Source organism: Lonchura striata, chromosome 2 (assembly GCF_050655825.1).
Source record: "Lonchura striata isolate lonStrDom1 chromosome 2, ASM5065582v1, whole genome shotgun sequence".
NCBI classification, from domain to species: domain Eukaryota; kingdom Metazoa; phylum Chordata; class Aves; order Passeriformes; family Estrildidae; genus Lonchura; species Lonchura striata.
In genome coordinates this window covers 118,160,533-118,185,922 of record NC_140704.1, presented here as the reverse complement: position 1 = coordinate 118,185,922, position 25,390 = coordinate 118,160,533, and the positions used below count along the sequence as shown (strand labels likewise).

Sequence of the window (25,390 nt, the reverse complement as noted above, 5' to 3'; positions counted from 1 at the left end):
CTGAATTTCAAATAAACTGGGAGCTGACAACACATTTTCTGCCTTACATACATCTATATATACTTGAGAAAAAAATGCCAAGATTTTGTTTGTGTATCAAACTTCATTTTGCATGAGTAAATAAATATCCAGCTGAACAAAATGCAGAAAGAAACCTCAAACATAGCTTACCTTCATAATTAATTTGTAGCCAGTAAGGAAGAGTGATCACAATTCACAACTTGCCTATGAGACTTCAGACATCTCATACCTTATTTACAAAGTCATCAAAACCCCTATTACATCAAAATATCCAACTGTTTAAGAAGGAAACCAAATGGGAGTTAAACATGTTTTTGCTTAACAAAGAACAGATAATAGTTATGTTTTATTGTATATAGTTTTCATCTCTGACCACTTAATATTAGTATTCATTTATGTAGAAAAATAAATTGTCTATGAAAATAGAGAAACTAAACCAAAATATCATGAGAATTTATAAGCAAAAGCTCTTTATAGACACTATAGTTTACATTTATGAATCCTACCACATAATTGGTATCATCATCTATATTCATTCTTATAGATAAAGCATTTATCTTTGTACTGCTTAACAGACTAATGAGATATGTCAATTCTTTTGACTTTACAGAAAGAGAACAATGGCTTGTACAAAAAGGCTTAAACAGCTCATTTACTGCTGTAAGTTTTGAAGTCTGGTAAAAAAATCTTCTCCACGCCCTACAAAATGAAAAAGGACAGCTACCTATGGCACAGAACAGCTATCTTTCTATCCTGCACACAAATTGCATCATCAATATCACAGGATATGACCACCAGAGTTGGATTAATGTTACACAGAAGGCATTTATGAACAGGAAAAGTAACACCCCCACCTTTATTCTGGTAACAGGGTACAAGAATGATAGGGGTAGGCAGGAGGAATATCAGGAAATGCAAGAGAGGGACAGCAACAACAGCCCAGGGCTAGAAATATACAAGGAAGACAGCAGGGAAAGCCACTTGGGGAGATATATACAATGCCTGACTTTTTCCCATACTCCTTAGGTTCCTCCTACGGGCAGCAGAGGAGATGGGCTCTTCCAGGGCGATAATTCAAAGCATCAAGCAGCTATAACCAATCTTCTGCCATCAACTCCCCTCCTGGGGGAGAATCCCTCCTCCAAGCTGAATGCAAGATTAGGTTTCCTAGAATAAATTCAGTCTTTATGAATTCCCCATACCACAGATTTTAAAAAATGTCAATCTATCTCCTAGCTCTCATTTTAAAGGCTCTGGTAAAAATCTCATTGACGTAAGTGGTAATACACTTTGGCCAAAGCTGCTGCTTGTGGGTACCCTGTCCTAAGCCCCATTCTGACACAGCCATGAGGTGATCAGTGGCACGTGCTACACCTGCACAAAGTACCACAGAACCTGAAACAGCACCTGAGCTCATGATTTCAGAGGTTTTGATCCCAGAAATATCCACTGGCAACCTTGCTGACTCTCTGTCTCACTGCATCCTCACAACAGATTTCCGGAACACTTCTTAATTTCTAGATCCTTGGCAGGGCTATGGTGACCCAGAACAAGCTGACCAACTCTGTTAATGCTGAGATATTTCTACAGGTCCTTTTTTTTTTTTCTTTTTTTAGTCATAAAAATGTAGTTTAGAATAAGATGTCCAAAATGTTCCCAGAGAGAACATTCCTAGAGAGATAGTGTCTGAACTGAATTTCAGATTGAATTTTGGATGTAGATGCTCAATTTTCATGATACCTGCCAATTTTTTTTTAATCAGTGGCATATTTTTACTTATCTCAGTTCTTCCTCCAGCAAATCAAGTATTATCTAATGACAGTTCAGGTCCTCTAGAGCAGTGTTATATTTAATCAATTATTCTTTTTTTAGGGAGATTATAAGAGAATATATTGTATTAAAAATGTACTAATAACTGTGTTACTACTGCACTTCCTAATAACTTTTCAGTTGTTTGTGTAGCAAATGCATGCAACCATCCCCAGCTCATGGAGACATCAATGGTCTTATACTCCATAGAGCATGTGGAACATGCAACTCAGTAATCTTCAATCCAAAAAAGTACAACTAGACAGGATAGGAAAATATGTGACCTTGGTCATCACATTAGCAGATTTTTCCGTCAAATAACATCTAGAGTTTTCAAACAAAACAGATCTGCTGTAATCCTTTTATTAGAATCCACAGCTGTATGTTTCATTAGGAAATAATTTGCCTTTCCATTTTGCTTTTTTTCTGTTTAAATCTTCTTTCATGGACCTTTCTAGTATTACATCAGACAATCAGAATTTTTTTCTAAAAATAAAGAAGGGAAAGAACATTCTTGGAGATCTTGTTGCCCTCTAATGTCTGTAGACACTATTGTCTTGCCTGCTGTCCTAGACGATCCATAACTGGAGAGAATATAGCTCTATTAACCTTGCTTTATCAGCCAGCATGTCAAAATCTGTGCTATAAATCTTCATCTTAATCATTTATGATTAAATATTCAGATGAGATTATGTGCAACCTAATTCTACACATCCATCTCTACATCCCTAATTAACAACAGACAGCAACAGAAGGGGGAAACCATCACCTTTCTGAAGTAATGAGACAAAACCAAGCTTTTGTGGACAACTTTTATTTCTAAGTACTTCTTTTTAATCACCATTTAAGAAAGAAATATGAATATGATTAATGAAGTTATGTATATCAAATTATACATCTGCTGCTTCAAAATAGATTGCTAAATATTGCAGTGTTAGTCCCAGTAGCCCCAAAAATTCTTATTTTTATGAAGCCTCACTGGTTTCAATTTTTCCCTATCTGTCAGAGAATTTGACATCCACAATGGAAGATGCATGGGAGAAAACCTTCCAGAGCTCAATGGGTAAAATTCTTCCCTGTCCAGAAAAGTAATCTAAGACTTAAGAGCCACTAAAAACTCTCTTGGTCTATCACACTTTTACTTCTATTTAGAACTGCTTTAGCTTTAAGCACCAAATTTTACATATTTAAACCCTAACTCTGAGAGGAAATGCAAAAATGTACCTCATATTGAAACTGAAGTTGTTGATACACATCACCAGATTTTCAGAAAAATCAAACTTGAAAGCTACTAAAGGCATTACTTAAGCTGAGACAGCCAACTCTACCTGTAAATCACAGGCTCTAAACAAAAGAGATCTCCCAGGAAAAAACATAAAATCTGTCCTTCTATCAGCCTGAAACTGACTTTTCATTCTAGAACTGTGCAAATAACAGATTCATTGTCTGAATGTGATAACCCAAAAAAAACCCCAAAAACTTAATTAAAATCTCATGTTGGAGAAGGAAAGAAGCAGGAAAAGAAAAATATAATTATGTGCTCTTGCATAAATCTGGAAGAAGCATGACCCAATTCCTAAATGAAAGCACCAAATTTCAAAATGACGAGTTGCATTTTTAGCATGAAACTTTCCTCCCTAACGTGCAGGCATTTTCACAAAATTACTAGAATAAAAGATCTTCAAATTTGTCCCTTCTCAGTCAAAACTACATGCTAAATTCAACCTGACTCCATTATATTTCCCCAAATGACATTTTTCAAACTTATTTGGGGAGGAAGCAAAGGAGGGCAGGGAGGGGGAATTGCCTGGCTCCATCCTCTGCTGGTTTTTCTAATTGCATTTAAATGATCCATGCAACTGGTCTCCTACGTCTTCCCTGAGGGGTAATATTTCACAGTCTAGCTAATCTCACTATTGAAATGTGTCCTGTTTTTCAGCAAAATTTCACTAGTATAAAGCAGAACTGGAATAAGTTTTGTTGACTTCTTAAAGTTTTTAAGTTGGTTTTAAGATCAAATATATAAATACAGAATATCAGCAGACTGTACAAGTCTGGATGGTTTAACAGGGCAAACTAATCTGCCACTCAAAGTGCCTCATGTCTACTCATAATTGGGTCTTTTGGTCCAACAATATCTGCTGTATCTGAATGAATGATAGTTACCTTTCCAAAAAAGAAAAAAAAAAAAAAACCAAAACAAACAAACAAACAAAAAAAAAAAAAACCCACAAAAAAAACCAAACCAAAAAACCCAAAAAAAACCAAGAAAAAGAAGCAATGTAAACCCCAATGTTTTTTTTCACATTGCACACACTTAATACTTGATTTATTTAGTCATCTATTTCTCTGCCTTACTCATGTGACTGGATTTGTCTGAGTTTAGTGAGCACAGGCCGGATTCTTCATCTCTTTATATTTCTGCTTAGCACAGGTGGCATGGTGCTTGTAGGACCAGAGCTTTGTACACATCTCACTGTGAGGGCTGCTGAAGCATTACTCACCAAACAAAAATACCAACTCTTTGGATACAAAAAAGTTCCACTGCTCTACTGCTCTCAGTGATTGAGTAATCCCTTTTGCAACTATTATTAGCAACCTTACTATACAACTTAATGGCCTGATTCTATATTTTATTTTTCCCCCTAGGTTGACTAAGACACTATGTGCTTTGTGAATTTCTGAACTGGAGTCAGTAGGCTGGTTAAAGGAGTCACACACATTATTGTAAAGCAGGAGTGCCCCTGCCTGCAGACCAACGTGCAGGGTAATGTGCCCACTCACCTTTTGTACTTTAAACTGGTTTGACACTCAGTAAAGTACTACCTAATTACTTAGGGCACTCTGCACAAGAGGGAGGGCATTCTAGGCTCAGACATAAGCATATTTTTCAGATTTACTCAGTTTCTGAATCACCTAGAACCTAGATTTACGTAACACAAGGGAAAGGAAACACATCCACATCTGAGGATAGAAAAGCTCTAGTGTGAAGCAGTCAACAAACACTACTGAACACATTCTAAAGAAAGTTCTTCAACACTATTTGACATTACCTATGTCATTACAATTGCAGACAAGAAATATATATTCTGGCCCAGTGATGCAATACCATTATTTTTCACATTTAGTCTCATTCTCAGGCTGTCATGCTTATTCTGTAGCAGCAGGTAAAAATGTTTCAAAGTATTAAAATTAAAATAAAGATATTTCCACAGTAACATGACATTATTTCCACATTTTAATTTAAGGATACTACAAAATTTTACACACACAAAACTCACAAGCACAGGAACTAATAAAAGTACCCTAAAGCCCCAAGCAGGCAGTCCTTCAAAGTATGAGGCACATGGGCAAGTAAAACACCCAAGCTAGCTTTTGTTTGGAGTAGTTTATCCCTACATGTTGGATCTAAATGACATAAAATTACTCAATCTTCAATGACAGCAGTTTCTTCCATCACTTTGCAGAAGCAGAACTAAACACCTGAATGCTCCAAGGTGATGAGCAGCCAGTAAACCCTTACCACAACTAGGTATCTAAACTGAATATTGTACCTATTGAAAAAACTTGGTCCTGTAGATATATTGTCATAGCAAAGCCTAAGCAAGATTTTCTGGCATGTCACAACATATGGAAAGCTCCAGTTTAACTGTGGTCTCAGGGTATGCCACAAATATACAAGCTGAAATACTATTTGAGAAGATGTTTAAAGGAAGCTTTAATCATTGACTCTGAAGTTTTTAAACTCCCTGATTTCATAGCATGTGACAATACATCTCTGTGGAGCAAAATTAAACTGCAGAAAGACTCAATTAGTTTTGACTGTATTTCTACCAGCAATTTTTTTATATCTGTTCAGATCATGCCTGGAGAATAAACAAAATCCCAGTATGCTCAGACTAGGCTGTGAAATGCAAACTTCTATCTGATATAAAATTCAGAATTTTGAAAACAAAAAGGGCTATAATTTGGAAATTCTGGCAGAATGGTAATGCAGTGATTTAGACAAATGTCTCCTGGATGAGAGGCTGTCAAAGAAGAGACTAACAGCAGGCATGTGAGCTCTCAGTGTGCCATGAGCTTTGGGTCACTCAGCAAAACCACGGCTGTGGCCACAGTGCCCCTCATAAATCAGCTCCATTGGTTGTAATTAAACACGCCTGCCACTGAATTCATTCCTTTCATACTCTACAGTCTGTTGCTATTCCTCTTCTTTTCCTGCTCTACGGAAAACTTTCAGGAGACATTACAAAATTTTCCTTGTCGAACAGAAAACATCCAACACACTTCCTTTTGCTGTACAATTCAGTAAAGTAGTGGGAAAGTTCCCTGCTCAGTCTGGCAGTGCCAATCTTTAGTAAACCCTGTCACACTTTATTTCTTCCCCCCTTGTCCTTTAACTGTATGTCTTTATAAAAGTTTTTAAAGGAAAGGATACTTATCACTTACTCATAGATGGATAGTTAATGAAGGATTTTATTTCTCAGCTTCCTACATATGTAGCTGTTCTCCAGTCTTATGGTGCTACATTTATACTAACAGATTTAAAACACAGATGCAATTCACCAGCCCTTTCAGTATTCTGGAATTGGAATTGTTATTTCCCTTTGATTTTTCTAAGAAAACCTCATTTACTGTTGCTTACATTGCAGTTGTGGTTATTTCTGTTTTACTATCATCATATACATTATCTGTCTTCCCTTTACCACTATGATAATAGAATTGTCTTTACTGAAAAATTAGGGAAATCACCAAGTTTATCTAAATTGTTTTTAATATCCCTCCTCATAAAATTACAGCTGTCTTCCTTTTTCAGTCCCTATTACATAGCTGAAGAGTGTTTTGCTATATTTTTTTCTGTAAAGTCCAGATCAGCTTAGTTTTAGAAAGTCTCACTTTTATCTCCAAACCTCTTGACCTCTGAGCCTTAGTGCTGCTTAAACAACTCGGAAATAAAAGGAGGCAAGGTGGCAAGCCATTATTTACAGATTCCTAATGGTGTTGCAAAAACACACTTTGTTTAAGGGCTATACCCTACCTTTTTTTTTCTCTTTTTTTGATGTTGAGATTCCCCCAGTGTTAGTATTACCAATTCCAAAGAAATTTATAATTTCTTTATTTTCAGGAGCAAATTTATCTTACTAGCCGATTGCCTCAGTTATAAAATTTTGCTCTTTTGGGAAAACAAAATAAAACAGAGCAAATCATGTAACAACTTTATTTCTTCAAGAAACTTAGAAGTTATCTATCATCATGCTGTTGAAGGTTATTCAGTGTTATCAGTCTTCCATAGTGTCCTTATTCCTTACTGAGAAATTCTAAGAGTTCTAAAATATCCCCATCAAAAACAGAACACTGTGACACATCCTAATACATTAATAACTTGATGAAGACTCTTAGACTCCACATGAAAACATCTATGATGGTTACTAATATGTTGTACTTTCCAGGATTCTTTCAAGCAGTTTAAATCCCCACAATGGATAACATTTTCATAAGATTTTCATAAGATTTCTGGAATCCCTTCCCTTTTCACAACACTACTCCAGCAGTCCAATGCTAGGCCAGGTAAAACACCTTTGCAGACCTCCTAAAAAATTACTTTTTAAACACACTCATCCCACTCTTTCAAGTTATCATATCATTAATACTCAGTAGAATACCAGCATGTCACTAATTTCAGTTCTCTTTTCTTGCTAGCTACAACATACAAGTCCCTACTTCCAATCATGAATTCACATGATTCAAGTCCTGAACAGGTGTTTCCACTTATTCTCTTTTCTTGCACAGGCTTTTGATGGGTCTGTATCCATGTTTCACCTTTTTCCTTGTGGACAACATTCAGCCACTGGGCAGATCAAGCACCATCCTCGGAGCAGTGTGCCATTGACACTTTTTTAAGGTTAAGAAAACCTTAGAGTTTTTTTGCTAACCAAATTCCTGTTAACAATTCTAGATCCATTCTTCTAGCCTGATTTTCCCCATTTTCCTCCTTCTGCACCTATTTTATACAAATAGATATATGTTTGAAGTTTTTCTTCCAGGTGTGTCAGTAGCAACCTGAGACCAGCTTCTAAGTCAGACAAGAAGAATACATCTTTAGATGTCTCTTTTAACCAGCTGCACAATAGCAGCTGATGCTTCAAAACACATCCCCTCGCCTCCTGAGTTATGTGCTGATCACCAGTGCTCCATCATGCATCCAATCTCTTATCCCACTGGAACATAAAGGACATTTCTGAACATCTTAAAGACACTTTAAATCAAAGTAGAAATACATCCACCACTGACCTAATGTTCCTTACTTCTACATGTCACTGACCTAATGTTCCTTGCTCCTTCTATGCATGCCATTTGATCAGCAAACTGTCTCCAAAATGAAAATCCCTGGTGGAGTTCTGATGAAAGGCCAGGTTAACCAGGAAGTTAAATAACAAGACCAGCATTACATTTGCATTCACAGCAATGACCCAAAACCTGTGGCCTTACCCTTCCTCCAGGAAGGAGGGATTTTTATGAAGATGGAATCTTTCCTAAATCTATTCAGCCTGTAGTGGAACTTTGGAGAAAGAATTACTCAGCTATAGCCTTCCTTGTAGGCAAACAGGTTCTGAGAGAAATCCTGGCTATTTTTTTACCTTATCAGCCGATGAATTGAAGAGCACTGTCGAAGTTTGAAGGGCAATTATTTTCTTCACAAGAACACGGGAAAGCATGTTACTCCTCAGTCTCAATTTCAATCTGCTATTTTCCTGGAGAAATACAGTCCTGGACTGCCTCTTTTCACCAAGACAATTACAATTCACTTTATATCTGTCATAGATAGAAGGCTACCTAAAAAAGGGCTTTCTAGAAGATACAGACTAGAGAACACAAAGGGCAAAGGCATAAAATGAAGCATTGTACTTAACATTTCTTGGTTGTAGGCATCCCTTGCTTCCATACAAACCCATGTCCAAGGATAGAAGACAAATGGCTATGGTTTAAATGATTATAGTCCTAAACCTTCTTAGGAGTGCTTACTGTCATTCAGTCAAAACAGAAGAAAATTTATGCCAAATCTGTGAGAAACCAGTGTCAATACATTTGACCCACTCCAGAAAAAGCAATGTATGAAAAGAGAAGCCCCAATCTGAGTTCAGATATGACAGTTCTAGTAGTACATGATATGTATGCCATTGATATACTACCGGTTTTGCATTTTTCTATCAACAGGCAAAAGCATTAGAGTGAGAAGGAATTTGTCTCTTTTTCACCAGTTATTTATGACTGTGAGAAAAACAAATCTTGCTCAACCAGTAACTAACACTCAGTGGTGTTGGAGTACTAGAGGGAATGGAAGGGAAAACCAACTCTTTGAAAAAGCAAAAGAGGTATAATTTCCAGAAAGCATGTTGTCCTCAGCTGATGGATCCCATGTGTCAGACAGTTCAGGAAGGGTAGGTTCAGCCTTTCACCCATGGGATAAATCAAAGGTAACAAATATACTGAAACACTGCCTCAAAATAATAACAAGTTAAAAAAAAAAAAAGTGACAAGTTTGTGAGATGCTAGTTAACAATGTTCAGAGAAAATATTCACATGCTTTAAAGCTGGTCCTGGACTACAAATTTGGATTCAGAACACAAGCAAGCAAACTCTGATTTAGCATGTAATTAGGAAATCCTCTCTGAATTATGCAACTTTCATTCACTTCTTCAGAAGATATGAGAATATTGCAACCACTTGCCAACTTTGATTCCAACATGCCATGGGGCAGATGGAGACCCTAAACTGTCATATTCTATTTAAATCATATGTAGGCTAAAGTGAGAGCGATTGCTTGGTATATTAAATTACTACTAGTGTGTTGGTAATTCCTCATGAACAATCTATGATTCTGAATTATTTATTGAGGAGGAAGTGGCTTTTGAAGTGAACATTATTTCTCTCTAAGAGCTTAATGCTTGAATATGATAAAAATACTTGCCAAGAGAAAAAGGAAATTAACGATACTTCTACGACTGACAGTTCTAAGATTCTACCTAATTTTGTCATGGATTTCTTCTCATTGTGAAATCTATAGGTGAAAAATATGTTCATGTTAAAAAAAAAATAAAAAATAAAGTGGGACAGCCTGTGTAAGGAAATTGCTTGCAACAAATCCCAGGTACATATACATTCAGTGATGGCAATTAATATCATTCCTAAACTATTCCCATGGCTTTGTGCTTCCTTGCTTTTAGAATCCAGCACTGCTCATAGAAATACGACTTCGAGGGAGCCACAGAGCAACCTTCCTCTGGCATCATGAGTGGTAGATCACAGAATCAAAGAGCTTTGGCTTGTAGTGCAGATGAAGGATGCTTAGCAGAGCATGGAGTGACAGCAGGACAGAGAGAAGGACCCAGTTCTCCCACTGGTCCTTCAAGTTTGCAGGCAGACTTTTCAAAGCCTTGTCCCCTTAAAAGACTTCACAGGTTTTGAGGATGGGGAATTGAAAGCACAGATGAAGCAGTGACAGGCTCCTACATAGTAAGATAAATCCAGTGGGAGACTTTCTCCATTATGGCCAAACTAGATTTTAATTACTCAAAGATGTGGTAACAAAATAAGATGCATTCTTGAGTCACAGTGGCAATATTTATACCCAAAACAATTGCTTGAAATGAGCATAAATCCGGCTGTCTTCTCCACATCTATTAAGGTTGCCGTTCATGAAGAATTCTCCAAAGAATGATTTATGAAATGCCATTAGAAGACATATTTCTATGATATTTCTGTCATTTATTTATTTGCAAATTGTTTATATATAGTAAGCATGCATGAAAACATTTATTAAATTTTCTATGAACAGATATGAATGTTGAGTTTATTCTTATTTCAAGGTTATTCTTGGTTTTCAAGGTGCCAAAGTTAATTTCTTTGATAACCAATCCTTTGTTCCTACTAATTAGAAATATCCAAAACAATTTGCTATTTAAATCATATGTCATTGCTTCTGATCCTTGATTGGATGAGTAATGAAATTAAGTAAGACCCATATGAATTGTGAATATTACTACTGAATAAGTAATTAAGGTTTTGATTAATATTCTGGCACTCAGGCTTAAAATACACCTTCCATAAGTATTTGGACTCATAATGCTCAAACTGAAGAAATCAGTACAAGTCATTAACACAGTCAAACTGAATTCATAAGTGAACTTCAAAAGAAAATTTGTAAGGTTTTTCTTATGATGATGGGTATGTACAGTGTCCTTTTAAATTTGACTCCTATATTAGTGCTAGCTGTCAAATAAAGCTACTGGCCATATTTTCTCCTTAGGTGCTGATATAAAATTAAAAACTAAGAGTATAGGTTTTGCTGAGGTATTGAAAATATCCTGTGTTAATACACGCTGATTATGTAAATTCCGATTGTTTCAAAGCCCAATGAATCATTTTGTGGATATTTAAAATCCTTTAAGACATAGCATTACATTAAAAACTTGAAATTTTATGGGTTTTTTCATGTAATGCATCTCCATTTCCCACCTGTAGAATGCATTAGGAAAATTTTTCTTGTCATTACTGAAGTACACTTAATTATGGTGACACTCAACATTTTTCAAAATATTCTTTCCATCGAATACTTTCTGCACTTCAAGAAAGCCAATCAGAGTACCTGATATTTAACAAATAGAAAGATATAGAAATATAATTTCTGGGGTTTTTTTTTGTTTTATAAGTCTCCCATTTGTAAAAACAACATAAGAATTAATGATAATTAAGATGAATTCTGATGCAGTATGGTATTCCATACACCTGTCCTAATAAAAGATATACCTGTATAAAAATTCCGGTTCTTAGCAGAGAATGAGTTGACTCCCTTGTGAGTGCACAGTGTGTAATAAAGATATGGGCAGTGTAAAGAGAACTAGATTCAAGAAAAAGGACTGAGTCTAGGTCTGAAATTGATTTTGGGATTAATTATGAAAGGCACCTGTTCACAAATACTCCTCTATCTTAAACATGCACTTAAACCACCAGAAGTAGTAGCAACTCTTCATTACTTCTATTTCAGAAGTATCCCCACACCTGCTCAGAATATCATCCCCCTGCTTTTGTAGGAAGTTTTTGTAGGAACAGGAGAGCCCTCTTTCAGCTTGCCACCTTTTCAACATGGGTGAGGCTGGAAGCTGTTACTAAGCTCTACTGGAAGACAAGAGGGCACACAAAGATTAAAGACTGCTCTGGGCTGTTTCAGGTAAGTCCCACTTGAAGAACCTTCAATGGCCCAATTCACAGTTTGGTCAGGAGATCGGAATTCTCTCTCTACAGGAGATATACTTTTCCACTGATGAGTGCAAAGCATCCATAAACTCACAAAACAAGCCAGAATTCTCAGTCTACCTGACAGCACATGAGTAACAGGTACAAACTGACAAGGGAACAATCCCATTTCAACTACACTCTTCACAGTTCCTTGGATTTTATGTTCTTCTTCTCCAAACCAACCATCAGGGGCTTAGCAAGCCTCTTATGAGAAAAACTCAGGAATTGATGGGTCACTTATATTGCACTCTATGCTAGTTTTCTCAGAAGCTCTCTTGATTTAATCCAACTACGAAGAGAACACTCCCAATAAGTAATTAATTCTCTAACCCAATTAGATTATTAATGGAGTAGCTCCTCCACAGAAGTGACACAAAGAGAATGAAGACAGGTTATAGAAAAATGTACATGCCCAAAATTTTATTTTTTAGGTACAGAAAAATAAAATTAATAACATACTTACGGACTAAACATAGCCCTTAGTTCAGAAAGGTAATTTTCATACAATGTTATCATGAGTTCTTAATTTGCCTGTGTGGTAAAAATTGCTAACAAATGGTTGTTGACTGTAAATGCAATCCTTCCTTTTGACACATGCATTAACACACAATTGTAAAAGTTCAAAGCCATTATTATTGAGCTCTCTCTGCCACATTAATTATCCTCTGCACTGTATTTGGCTTCACTTGGGTTAATCTCCTACAAGTACCAAATCTTTACTTAACATATCCATTTAATATTCTATGAGCTCTGTTTACACTTATGTTTTTTTTCAATAATTCTGCATTTAGTCCAGTTTCCACCAATACTATGCTAATGCTCTATCGTCAACCTATTTGTCTGCTATCACCCACACATATCATTGTTTCTGAAGCTGAAATGTCTGGTGCTCAGAAGCTTAAGGTTGAAGTTGATTCTAGCTCCTCCACTTAATTTAGAAAAATTCCTAACCCTTAGGACAGTTTTCCACAGCATATTGAATCCAGCTTAAAAAGCAAATTAACAAACAAGGAAAAGAGCTCAAAAGATAAGGGGGTAAGCTAACCTGAAGCAACAAAAGTAGTAGGTGAAGGAAATGGAGTGAAGGACAGAACTTTTTTTAAGCTATATAGCATATTCTGGGTGTAATAAGCATAAAGCCTTGTGGAAAGAAATCTTTAAAGTATAAAAATCTTACTTTAATTGCTCAATACTCTCCACTATAGAAAGATGCTCATGTTTTCAACATATTTAACTTAAAACCTGTTTTGACAGACACATTGAAATGATAATTGATTTTGAATTGTTTCTACCTAGATCATTTTCCATCTGAATATCTCAAAGTATATTACAAAAATAAGTTTTCATAATATCCATAGACTAGACTGCAAATATAAATAAATAATTAATAAATAAATAAATAATAACATCTTCAGAAGTGCACTCAGCTTTTGAATACCTAAACTGAGCCTTTAAATATCCTTCTCTTTTAAGAAAAAATAATATAAAAAACTCCACTCCATTTAAGTAAAGGGGAGCTACAGTTCTTAATTTGTGAAACACAGAATAAAGGCAGCCAAAAGACAACCAAAATTATACATACTGAAAAGCTGGGCTCCACTTGCTGTGGAGCTTGAGGTGAGTTGGGAAATAAGAAGCTAGGACATGAAGATTGGGTTTTATTTCAGCCACAAAATTTCTGCTTATGTTGATAAAAATCAACTACAAAAATGGTATCAGGAAATCAACTCAGAGCAAGAACCAGGAACTCAAACAATTTTTAAATTGCAGTTTTATAATTGTTATTTCATTCACTTTTGCAAGAAATGGCAGAGAAAAATTGTAGAACAACTACAGGGTGCATACATCAAAAACAACTTTCTTCTATCTCTTTTTCTAAGATTGATTACAGATGACAAAGAAAGGTTGATGAAAAAAAAAATGAATAAACTAATCCTACAGCTAATTCAGTTAATCTGGAGCTACTCCTACAAGCTTAAGCAGGCATTTTCATGGAAATCTGTATTATGGTGCTCTTTGTGGTTATACTATACATGAACTATGAATGTTTGTAAACAGAAATACTGGTAGTGTACTTTTAGGGTAAGAGAGAGAAGGTTAAAGGGTGGAAAAAGGTAGGAAAAAATTAAATTGTAAAGAAGAAAGGGAAATCTGTTTTTGATCTCATTACAAGGCCTTATTAGGTCTTCTTCTGTGGCCTCACAAACATGACCTTTCTCTGTCAGTGTTATGTCACAACTCCAGCAGGAAGGGCAGGGAATGTCCCCATCCAGCCTTGCCTAAGCATCAGCGCAGAAACCAATCAGGGAGACAAGAATTTACACCTCACAGCTGGAAAGGGCAGCGGACTCAAATCTCCTAAAACCTGAGCAAATATTCTAATCACAAAGGACATTTCTGCAGTACTATAAAACAAGGCTGAGTCTGCAATATTGGTTGGGGATATAAGCTTGTCATTGCTCATAAAGCAGGTTTAAACACTTGCCAACTGGATCCACTAAGGGATTTTGGTGCCACTGCAGCCTAGCATCTGGTTTGCAGTGGGCTCAAATGAGGAGGAACTCAGGCTGTGTGTGCTGGGGAGGTTCTGAACACAGCTAAAAGGCAGGAATACAAGCCTTTAGGCAGCTTTCAAGTTGAATATTATGGTCCGTTGTGTTTAAGTTCCTCACGTAGCTTCATATAGAATCACAGAATAACAATGTTTGGGCTAGGAAGGGACCTCTGGAACCTCTGGAGACCATCCAGTCCAAGACATCTGCTAAATCAAGTTCACAGAGCAAGTTGCATAGGATCACATTCGGGCGTGTTTTGAATATCTGCAAAGAAGGATATTTCACAAACTTTTTGGGCAGCTTGCTCCACTCCTCTGTCACCCTCACAGTAAAAAGGCTTTCCTTACAAGGCTGCTAGGCCAAATTTTCTAGGTCATCTTTTCAGGTCTATATGCCTGAAGAACATCTAAATTCTGCTTTCAGAGCAAATTCCTATTATAGATCTATCTCACATAAATATTTCCATATAAAGTGAGACTATAAAGGTTAGGGTTGAAGAATAATAAGAAAAGACACAACTGCATCCATTCCCTTCCTTTAGATAAAAGCCCACACACATTTATAATGACAAAGCTTATCATTCCACACAAGCCACTATTAAAATGTGAAAATATCAGCATAGTGGCTTTCATTGCTTTCTATGCATGTATAGATCTTGCTACAGATAGCTGATGTCTGGTGCTTGATATTTAAAGGTACTTTCCTTGGTCCTGCAGGAAGTAATCTACTGCGCCTATGTACTATCCATGGGAAAGTGTCACTCAAAGAAGTTGGTGGGATCCTGGAATACATCAGATGTTTACATGAAAACTTTGGCAAAGCTAACCTTCATTTTTAAGGGCAGAAACCAATCCGATATATAACTGCTGACAGAGATAAGGAAAACTGTCCATCCAACTGTAGGTTAATTCACTTTTTATTTACCATAAAACATCTGCATCTTTCTCTGGCACCATCCTTTGTACATTAGTCTCATCTAAGTCACACCTTCCACCTTTAGAAGAACAAAAAGTAGATATACCTGTCATATCATTGCTTGCTAAAATTCCTTTGGAAACACCCCATAAAACAGTCTTGCTCCATGTGTTCCAACTCGTGACATCAAATCATTTGTGATTGATAACATTAACCACCCCCACTGATTATCCCTGCCAATCAAAAAGATTTATATGGCTTGCCACACAAGCCTTTTACCATGAACATACTGAGCAACACAGGCTTGTTGTCAAAGGAAAGGTAATGAAAATACTAACAGAAAATAGCAATTATTTTATCTTTAGGGAGAAAGTACATTATAACCCATTTCAGCCATTCAGGCAGGGAAACAGAATGAGAAGGAGAGTGATAAGAAACCACTTCAGCAACCAGAGCCCACAGGGAGATGATAATTCATGTTATGGTTGTCAGAAAATTCAGGTAAAACCTCTTGGAAAAATATATACCCAAGACCTATTATTTTTTAATTCTACAATTTATGAAAAGATGTTTTAGAATACTCTCTTTCCTGTCAGCTTATTCCAGACTGATATCTCCCATTTTTATTTATCATTGTTCAGATGACTACTCACTGCAGTCAGAGTTTATCTAGCATTTTCTCTGTGTATCTAATATTTTTAGTGTGGATTTTCCCAGAATTTTCTGTTTGCCTGCCTGCTTCTACAGTTTCTCAAGCAGTCACATAGGAAATTATTCAAACAATTCCTCCTTGATCAGTGCCTGAAAGGAAACCAACTGGAGTTAGGTACATAGTTAGGAGTATTAATTGATATTCCCATGCCTTTTCAGAACCTTCTTCCTTTTCTACATGCTCCCTCATGTAGCCTCTTTTCATTGTAAAAATCAAGTAAATCAAAGTGGTTCTTTTTATAGCCTGTTTGCCCCTTCCACGCCTCTATTCACTCAACATAATGCATACAACTGACAGCTGTGCTAAAGTTGACAAAAAAGGTACCACTTTGTAAATATACTTTAGCAAACAAAAATTTCTTCTTTAAGTGCAAGTAAAAGAGCTATTGATTTTGTCTACGCCTGACAAATTCCTCCCAAACAACCTGTTTACTGAAAATGTAAGTCACTGTTGTGATTTATCTGCTATACATTAAAAGCTACTTAATTGGAACAGAGAGACAGAAGAATAAGGTAACACCAAGTGACAGAGGAATTGATTTAATTTTAGTTTTATTAGAACATTTGTATCTTTGTGGCCAAGTCAGTTCTTATGGACAAATATCAATGACTAAGCCAGTTGACAAGGAGAATACTCTTCTGAACAAGTTAAACTGTGATGCAAATAACCTAAAGAATGAAGGAGGATAACTGAGGCTACAGATTATGCTGTGATGTTACACGTTCTTGCTTTCCCACAAGAGATGTGGCCATACAAACTGACCTTTCAGAAATAAATACTTTCTCTGATGTAAGTAACAGAAATTTTAACAATAAAAACCAAAACCAAACAAAAAAAAACCCCTTCATCTGGTTGCAAGAACCTTCTGCAAGGTTATAACATTTAGAAACAAATTATGATGTAATGCATTTATTTGAATTCATGGAATGTACATATAGTCATTTGTTCACAGCACCAGAGGACTCTAAAATAATATCTATATATGGTGACATCAAATCCTCTGAAACACAAACCCCTGTAATCTTACCAATTTTCCACTGTTGGAAAAAGGCAAATATAAATTCTTCTCCTATATAAGTTTCTAGAAAGCATTCTGTGTATAAAATATTAGTTTTCCTGCTAAGCCAGTTGTGTGATCAGAAATCAGTGCTTAAGCGGTCTTTTGAAAATCTGAAAACTTATGTAACTGATAAATATTCTCTACAGAGAGAATGCATGTTAATTATTAAAGTACACTATCTTTCTTCAAAAGTACATCAGCATCTTTTACACATAGCTAAGGTTATTAGAATAAACTGAATACCAAATCTGATTTGTATGCAGACTTGTAAGAGATTTTTTAGAACATAGTAAAGCTTCACTCCTGTGTTTCAAAAAAAAAAGAAGAAAGGCACAGATTTTATCTGCATATCACTGTCTTCAGAAAAGAGAAGAAAAAAATAAAGGGAAAAAAAAAAAGGGAATGAAAAGAGTAAAAATTTTTGAATATTTATTTTGATGAATAGATTACCAAAAGTTTAAATGTGGTCAGACCACTTACAGGCTGGGCTGCCCCTTCTAATCCTGCTGAGAGGGGAAAAAATCCACAACTTTATTTCCTGTTTCTGACAGGCCATAACCTTTCCTGAGACCTAAAGACACAGCAAGCAAAATAGTTAGTCAGTAGGATCTTAACTCAAGCACTGCAGTATCTCAAGAAAAGAAATATGGCATTGCTGAGTGGCAGCATTTCACTACACTAAGAGACAGATGGGGAGGATATGCAATAATCTTGTCTAGGAAATGGTTATGATTCATAAATTTGGACTCCATGTGACAAATTATCTGGCAGATTTCAAAACAGTGAGAAAAACTGGTGTCAGATTGAGATATTATCACATCGTAGCGTGAAGTCCAGTGGCAGCTGGAATTATTGACCACATAACTACACCAAACTCCTACATTGCTACTGAATAAAAGTGTCAAAAACTACTATGTAGACCAAAAGTGCAAAAAAGAAATTAACCTAATTAAGTTTGGAGTTGAGCTAAGACTAATAATGCTTTTCTTAATTTGAACTTCCTCGCTCGCCCTTCCAGTTTAGGGTGTCAGTCATGCTCAGTGGTGAGCACATAAAGAAGTCATCAGGATTTCTCACATGCAGAGCAGACACCCTTTTTCCTTTTTTTTTTTTTTTTTTTTTACTTCTAAAAGTGTCAAGTTATTGCAGAAGTGAAGCTTATGAGCATAAGCAATGACATTTCTTTAGCAGACGATCCAGACCTGTGAAAAATGTTTCCACAGGGCACCAGAGAAATCTCAACTCACCCTGGTCTCAGAATCCGACATCGCCTTTACAACCTTGCTCCAGCTCCTTTTTTTTTTTTTTCTGAATAAGAACCAGGAAGGATGAGGAAAATAACAGCTTCTTTGTACTACACACAAGCAGATATAGACAATCTATAGCATCATTTCTCAGGGAATGGGATCCACTTAGGAAAAGACACTGATCCTGGACAATGCCACCAGGAAGGATAAGTAAGTAACTTGGTGTGTCCTCCTCCTTCTCTAGGTGGTTTCCCATAGAGCTAGGAAGTCTCAGTCAAACCCCCTTACTCTGTTGTGAGGGATATACTTAATTAGCTCAGTATTGCTTCAGCTATCCAGAAATAATTTTAAAGGGTAATTTCCAGTCCTTTTCTTTCTAATGATTCACCCTTCCTCTGGCTTTGTTAGCTACAGAAACATGACAGTTCCCTTTCAGGCACTATGACTGCAGCCTGTCAGACAAAATGACAGACACTGTGGGAACTCCCAAGCACCAAAGCAGCCTGCTCACACCACCCTGCTGCAAGGCACAGGAAATGTCTCAGAGAGCCACTTCTTTCTATCCAGGCACCACTAAGTCCACTAAGTCCTCCAGTCTCCTCCTGTTGTTCACTCAACTTCCCACCCCACACTCCTCCCAGGGGTTGCTCACAGGATCCCTGTACCCAGCTTCAGAAGCATGGCTTTCTGAATCCTGCCAGACCACAGGGACTTCAGCCAGATTTTTTTTTTAATTAAAATTTTTAATTTTTTTAAGCTCCACAGATGCCAGATGAATGCTCTGATGTCTTACATCTGGTCACAAGGTTCTGCTATCCAGAGCAAAATCTGAAAGTCATGGCAAAGCCTGTGAAGTTTAGTGAACCAAAGGGATGCTCAAGGGCAGTGGTTACACACTCTCAGGCCAGGCTCAAAGGGCAACAGTTCATCTGAATCCTACTGGCTTATATACCACTACAGAGCTCCTTACAGACTCTAAAAGCACACACTTTCATTTTTTCCTTTCCGTGGGATAGAAACAACCTGTGTATTGCATCCTCCTTGTGCAAACCACCCTGTGTCTTGCCTACCCCCCCAGAGTCTACTAATAAGAGAGATCTCTCTCAGCACCTCCCTGGGACAAGAGGGCTCCAAGTGTGGTTTCCATGGCCAAATATTGGTAAACAGCAGAACACCCCAGAAGCAAGGATAAGGAAACATGTGTATCTATCTCAAGGCAGAATGTCATCAGTGATCATATTTTACCATGAAATTAGCTGCTAAAAAATGCATAGTTCCTGCACTCTGCTGTGGCAAGCAGATCCTCAGAGATTTCACTGGAATTTTAAAAGGTGGACACTGCTATCAGGAAGTCCATGAACAGCCAAACTACAGAGGGGAAATATATATATATGTATATATATATATTCTTCAAAAATGAACTATTTGATATTCCAAATTTTTTTGGGGAGAAGTTAGACCAATTTCAAAAGAAAAAAAAATACCATTTTATTCAGAACTAATTGGCAGCTTAGCTGCTCCTGCAGCTCCTCTTTTTCACACTCAAGGAATAAAAACTGTTTCAGTAATTTTAGATTGCTTACTTCTAGAATTGTTCCATATCACATTAAAGACCTCATTCATTTCCCATTAGCACATTTTAGTTAAAATAAACACATAATAATTTTCAATGATCTGGCTTTCAGTATGTTTGTAAACAAAAAATTAATCTCAGAGGAAAAGCTTTGAAAATGTTAAAAGTCATTCTGACAGAATTAATCATTAAAACTACATTTTTACAACTTTTTTATTTAATTCAAGTATAGCAAGAGCACTGAGATTGTCAGTTGTACTGCTCTTTCCTCAGGATGGCTTCCTTAAACAAGCAGTTGACACCATTGCCCCCAAAACCTTTGGCAATGGGACAAACAAAGGAAAATTGAAGACCTCAGGATTCAATTAATTTTAAGAGAAGACAAAATAGAACAAATACCACATGAAAACAAAATGATCACCAATTTCAGTAGCTTGAGAATCAGGCACAAGCAAACTTTATCCTCATTCCATTATAAAGGACAGATATATTATTGTCATTTTTACTTGTGGGAGTTTCATTGCAACAAGTAACAGAAAATTTAAATGTAGTTGAAGGAGAGCTTTAACCAGGGGCAAAAGAAAAATAGAAGGAAAAATCTGAAAGCTAAGAAGAAACATAATGAACAAAGGGTAACAGGTTGTGTCACCTGTTGGGATGGTGACCCCAGCACGTGTGCACTTGTGGGGCTCACACAGGCAGCTTAGCACGGTCTGTTCAGCTGTGTCAAAGGAGGAGTTAAGTCTCCAAACACAGGCAACTGGAAAACACTTTAGATCATCTTTCAGCCTAAATAGCTTGAGCTATTTTCTCAAGGCAGTGCCAATGTTACACAGTGGGGTAAAATTTCTGGACTATTAAGTGCCCGATTAGAGATGCTGTTTCCAGAAAATTTCTACAGATCATGTTAGTTCTGACACCATGCTTATGTACAGAGTTTCTCAGGGTTTGATGTGACCTCTTCTCTTTGGGACTGATTATTAGCTGTAGCTGTCTCCAAAGGCTCTCCCTAATCAAGAATATATGTAGAGAATTAAAATGGAGCCACTTTAATCAATTATGAAGTGCTGATGTGAAGCACTCCATACTGCTGACCATATAATTTCTAAGTTTGTGGAAAACTGTAAATAAATACTACAAAGTTACTGACAAGTAGGCAATTTGACGGCTCTGTTTCACTGAAAAAAATAAAAGTGTAACAGGCTAAATCATAAATAATGTCCTAACATACCTCATCAGTTTAACATTCCAGTAGTCTTACACTGCTGCACATAAAACATGAAGAAAAGCTACATATGATCAAAAGAGACTCATCTAATTTTAACTATAGAGGACTAGGTGCTTTTGCAAGGAGGAAATATTATGTTAAAAGACACTGTACTTCATCAAAAAGCAAGCAGCCAGAGAGCTTTAAACCCCAGACGCCTCATCTGACAGAAGTGCTGTACAGTATTGGATCCCACCCTGCTCCACCCACAGCCCTCCCTGCTCTTTGTGTTCTCCAATACAGAGTCGTGACACCAGACCTTGTAAAACTCTCTTCTCTATCACTCAGCATGATCCACACTGTTTGACTTTTATATGTATGAATAACAACATGAATTTCTAAGTACAATTTAAGCCACTGTAGTCACTTTCCTTTCTCTGTAGGGTAACAAAAACAAAAACCCATCACATTCAGAAAGTCCTTAACTTGTGCTAAACAAAGTAGAGGGTAGAAGATAAAGGAGCATACAGGCATTCAAGATTTGAAACAAAGCATCATTTTTTTGTTCAAAATATTCTTCCCTTTCTAGTCATGTAATTGTTAATATGAACACACCTGTAACTTTTAGCTAGCTTCACAAGTTTAGAAAATTGAATTTGTTACAATGAACCAAATACTCTGTTAAGCGAAAGGTACTTAGTTGTGGCATTCCAAGATCTTTGGTCAATTATCTAGCAGCACTTGGACTCCTTGATGCTAAAGGGCCACATTCAGAACTGAGCTGGATACAGTGCTGATGGAGCAAAAAAGACAGACTCTGCCCAAAAGGATGAGACAGATATTTAAAGTGCCAGCATTAGAAGCTTACAGTAAAAACAAATTAAACTCCCTAATGAAGTAGTTGTGAAAAGTCCCAAGTGTTTCCAAAACAGAAGGATGACATAATTTCTTTCCATGCATCAGACAAGAAACACAGAAAGTATTTTCCACTGTTGCTTTAGTGCACTTGCCCTACTGCATGACCTTCTTCAACAGAGCATCTATCTTCCAAAATTTTATGTGAAAGTTTTACCTCTTTATACACTATGCCTTCTGAACTCTGCACTTTTCAGGCAGCATTAAATGTATTTGCAGGGCATTCAGCCTCCATATGAATCTTCCCCAGAAACTGCTAAACCTGAAGGCAAACTTTACTTTTGAAAACTATGATGTCATCTCCTTTTCCAGCAACTGCCTTTCCCAACCCACTTCAGCACATCCTTTCCATAATACAGAGTATGTCACTTGCAGATGGTTTTGAGAACTGCCACTCAAAAGTTTGATTTAGAATATGTTCCTATAATATATCACGTATATAGAGAATGGATATGCATAGCAAGGAGATGACTTCGCAGCATTTGTACACATAAGTCTCAAAACACGGCATCAGGGCGTTACGGGAAAGTAACTTCACTGACAGTGAAGTTCCCTGCTAGCGGCAACGGTGTGCTGGCCGCATGTGAGGAGACCAGGAGATGTGCATTACCGGGGTATGCCCGCTTTTCCCCACCGGCTCCCTTATTTTACCGAGTCTCCGGCGTAGGTTTCCCAGGTGGTTCTAGGCACCTGGCATTGCGCGGGCTGGAGGCAGCCGGGCGCTTCCCGGCGCGGTCACCTGTGCAGCACAGGACGCTGCGGGACCCGGCGGGACTCCCCGCGGCACCCCGCGCCCGGTCAGCCCTGCGGGAGCCCGGTCACCCCGACGGCCCGGAGGGCCGGGGCCGCTGTCCCGAGGAGGAACCCCGAGGTGGGGCAGGCGGCCGCTCGCCGGGCGCAGTCCCGCCCGCGGCCGGGCGTGCTCCCCCGTCGCCAGGGGCTCAAGCCCCCAGCCCCGCACCGCCCTCGCCCTGCTCCTCACCTCCAGACCTGCCCCAGCTGCAGGATGTGGACGAGCGACTGCAGGAGCCAGATGCAGAAGGCGCAGGACGCGGACCGGCCGCCGCCAGCGCGGGGACCGGCGGCGCCGCTGCCGGCGGCGTTGCTGCTGCTGTTGCTGCTGCTGTTGGTGGCGTTGCCCTTGCTGGCGGTGGACGCCTGTCTCTGCGGCGTGCTGGGGCGAGCGGCGTCGATGTCCGCGGCCGCGGAGCCGCTGCTCACCAGCAGCTTGCTCTCGGCGGCGGGGCAGTGCCCGGCGGCGGCGGCGCTGTCCTCGGTGCTGAAGTCGTGCGCGAACCAGCGGAAGCTGAAGACCTGCACGGAGAGGGAGCCCAGCAGCACGAAGAATAGGGTGAGCCCGAACCACCAGCGCTGGCCCCGCAGGTAGTAGTCGACCGCCAGCCAGATGTCGGTGCCCACGTCCGCGAAGTACACGGCCAGGGCGGCCAGGATCCAGAGGCAGTCCCACAGCGAGTAGCGCCGCTGCTCCCTGCCCAGCCGCAGGCACAAGGAGGACGAGCCCCCGCCCGAGCCCCGGGAGCCCCCGCCACCGCCCCCTCCGCCGTCTCCTCCTCTGCCGCCGCTGCAGCAGCAGCAGCAGCACCGGGAGCCGCCGCCCGAGCCGTCCCCGCCGCCGCCGCCGCTGCAGCACCCGCCCCCGGGCGCCTCATCGTCGTCGCTGCCGCCGCCCGGCCCGGCGCCCGCGGGCAGCCCCGGGGCCAGCGCCTGCACGGAGCCCGAGTGCTCGGAGTTCTGCAGCGGCGTGAACGCCACCTCGCCGCCCTTCTTCATCTTCCGCCGCCCGTCCGACTTCGCGGCCATGATGCTTCTCTCAGCCCCGCTGGAGAGCGAGCGGGAGCAGCGAGGGCTCCTTTATCCCGCGCCTCCTCCTGCTCCTCCTCCTCCGCCTCCTGACTCCTGCCTCCCGCCCTGCGCCGCCGCGGACCCGCCGGTCCCCGCGTTCCCTGTCCCCGCTCCGCGCCGGGCTGCGCGCCCGCGGGCGGCTCCTCCGCGGCGGCCGCGTCCGCAGCGCCGCCTGTCTGCGGAGAGCCGCGCTCAGCCCGCCCGCCCCGCCGCCGCCTCCGCGAGGGCCGGCGGTGCCGGGGCCGCCGCCGCCGCGCTCCGCTCGAGCCGGGAGCAGGCAGGGCTGCGCTGCCCGGAGCAGCTCATCCCGCACCCGCCTCCCCGCCCGCCTCCGCCCGCACCCGCCGCCGCCACCACCCAGCTGACTGACGCCGGGAAAGAGGATGACCTCATCCCTCTTCCCTCGCTGCCACCGCCCCCCGCCCGGCACCGGCACCGGCACTGGCGCAGGGGCGGGGAAGGGGGCGCTCGGCGGCCGGGAGGGGAGGGCGCGGCGCTGCCCCGAGGGTGCGGAGCACGGCCCTGCGGCGGCGGGGGGAGCCGGTGTCTCTGCTGCCCGGCCCGGGGAGGTGTGCACGGCGGCGGCGAGCGAGCGGGTCGGCGGGGAGAGGTGGGGTGTGGCCGGCTCGCCCCGGAGCCGGGACTGCGGGAGCAGGGGGTCGCGGCTCTGCCGCCGGCTCCGCTGCCGATCTCCGGTGTCCTCCGAATAGTTTGGGTTGCGTCTGCCCCGCCGGCGCGGGGATGGAGCGGCGGAACGCGTGTGGGTGCGGACGGGGCGGCCAGGAGGGCGGGGATCCCCCCGGGCTTCTCCCTCCGAGCGGGCATTCTCGGCCCCGGGGGGAGCCGCCGCCGCTGCCGCCCCAGCGCGGTGACTGGGGGCAGCTAGGGGCGGCGATGCCCCGCCGTGCCGCCCGACGCGCGCAGCGGGACCAGCCCGCACCGCGGAGCCGCGCCGAGCGCCCGGCGCGGCGAGTCCCGCGCGGGGCGGCGGCCGCTGTCCCGGCCGTCCCGTAGGAAGCGCTGCCGACGCTTCCCTAACTTTGTGAAACGCTGCTGCGAGATGCAGTTCTCGGGTTGTGCCGTGACTCACGCTGCCTCAGAGGCGTTCGGGGGAAGGTGAGGAGACACCGCTTTATTCCGCCACCTGGAGAAATCGTATTTTAGGCGTAAAATTCCCCAGGCGAACTCACGACGCCTTTCACCGCTCCCCGCCCCTT

The 25,390-nt window shown here is 40.6% G+C and overlaps 1 protein-coding gene across 2 annotated transcripts in view; it reads right to left on the bottom strand.

Moving 5' to 3' along the window:
* The window catches only part of XKR4 (XK related 4), a 223,723-nt gene extending 199,404 nt beyond the window's left edge, over nt 1-24,319 (bottom strand). For both annotated transcript variants that reach the window (XR_002467809.4, XM_021555686.4), the window contains exon 1: nt 23,293-24,319. Coding sequence is in view for 1 of the 2 variants with exons in the window: in XM_021555686.4 (XP_021411361.1) it covers nt 23,293-24,131 (839 nt within the window). In the remaining variant the exon portion in view is untranslated. The remainder of the gene's footprint in view (nt 1-23,292) is intronic.
* Between the last annotated feature and the right edge of the window lie 1,071 nt (nt 24,320-25,390).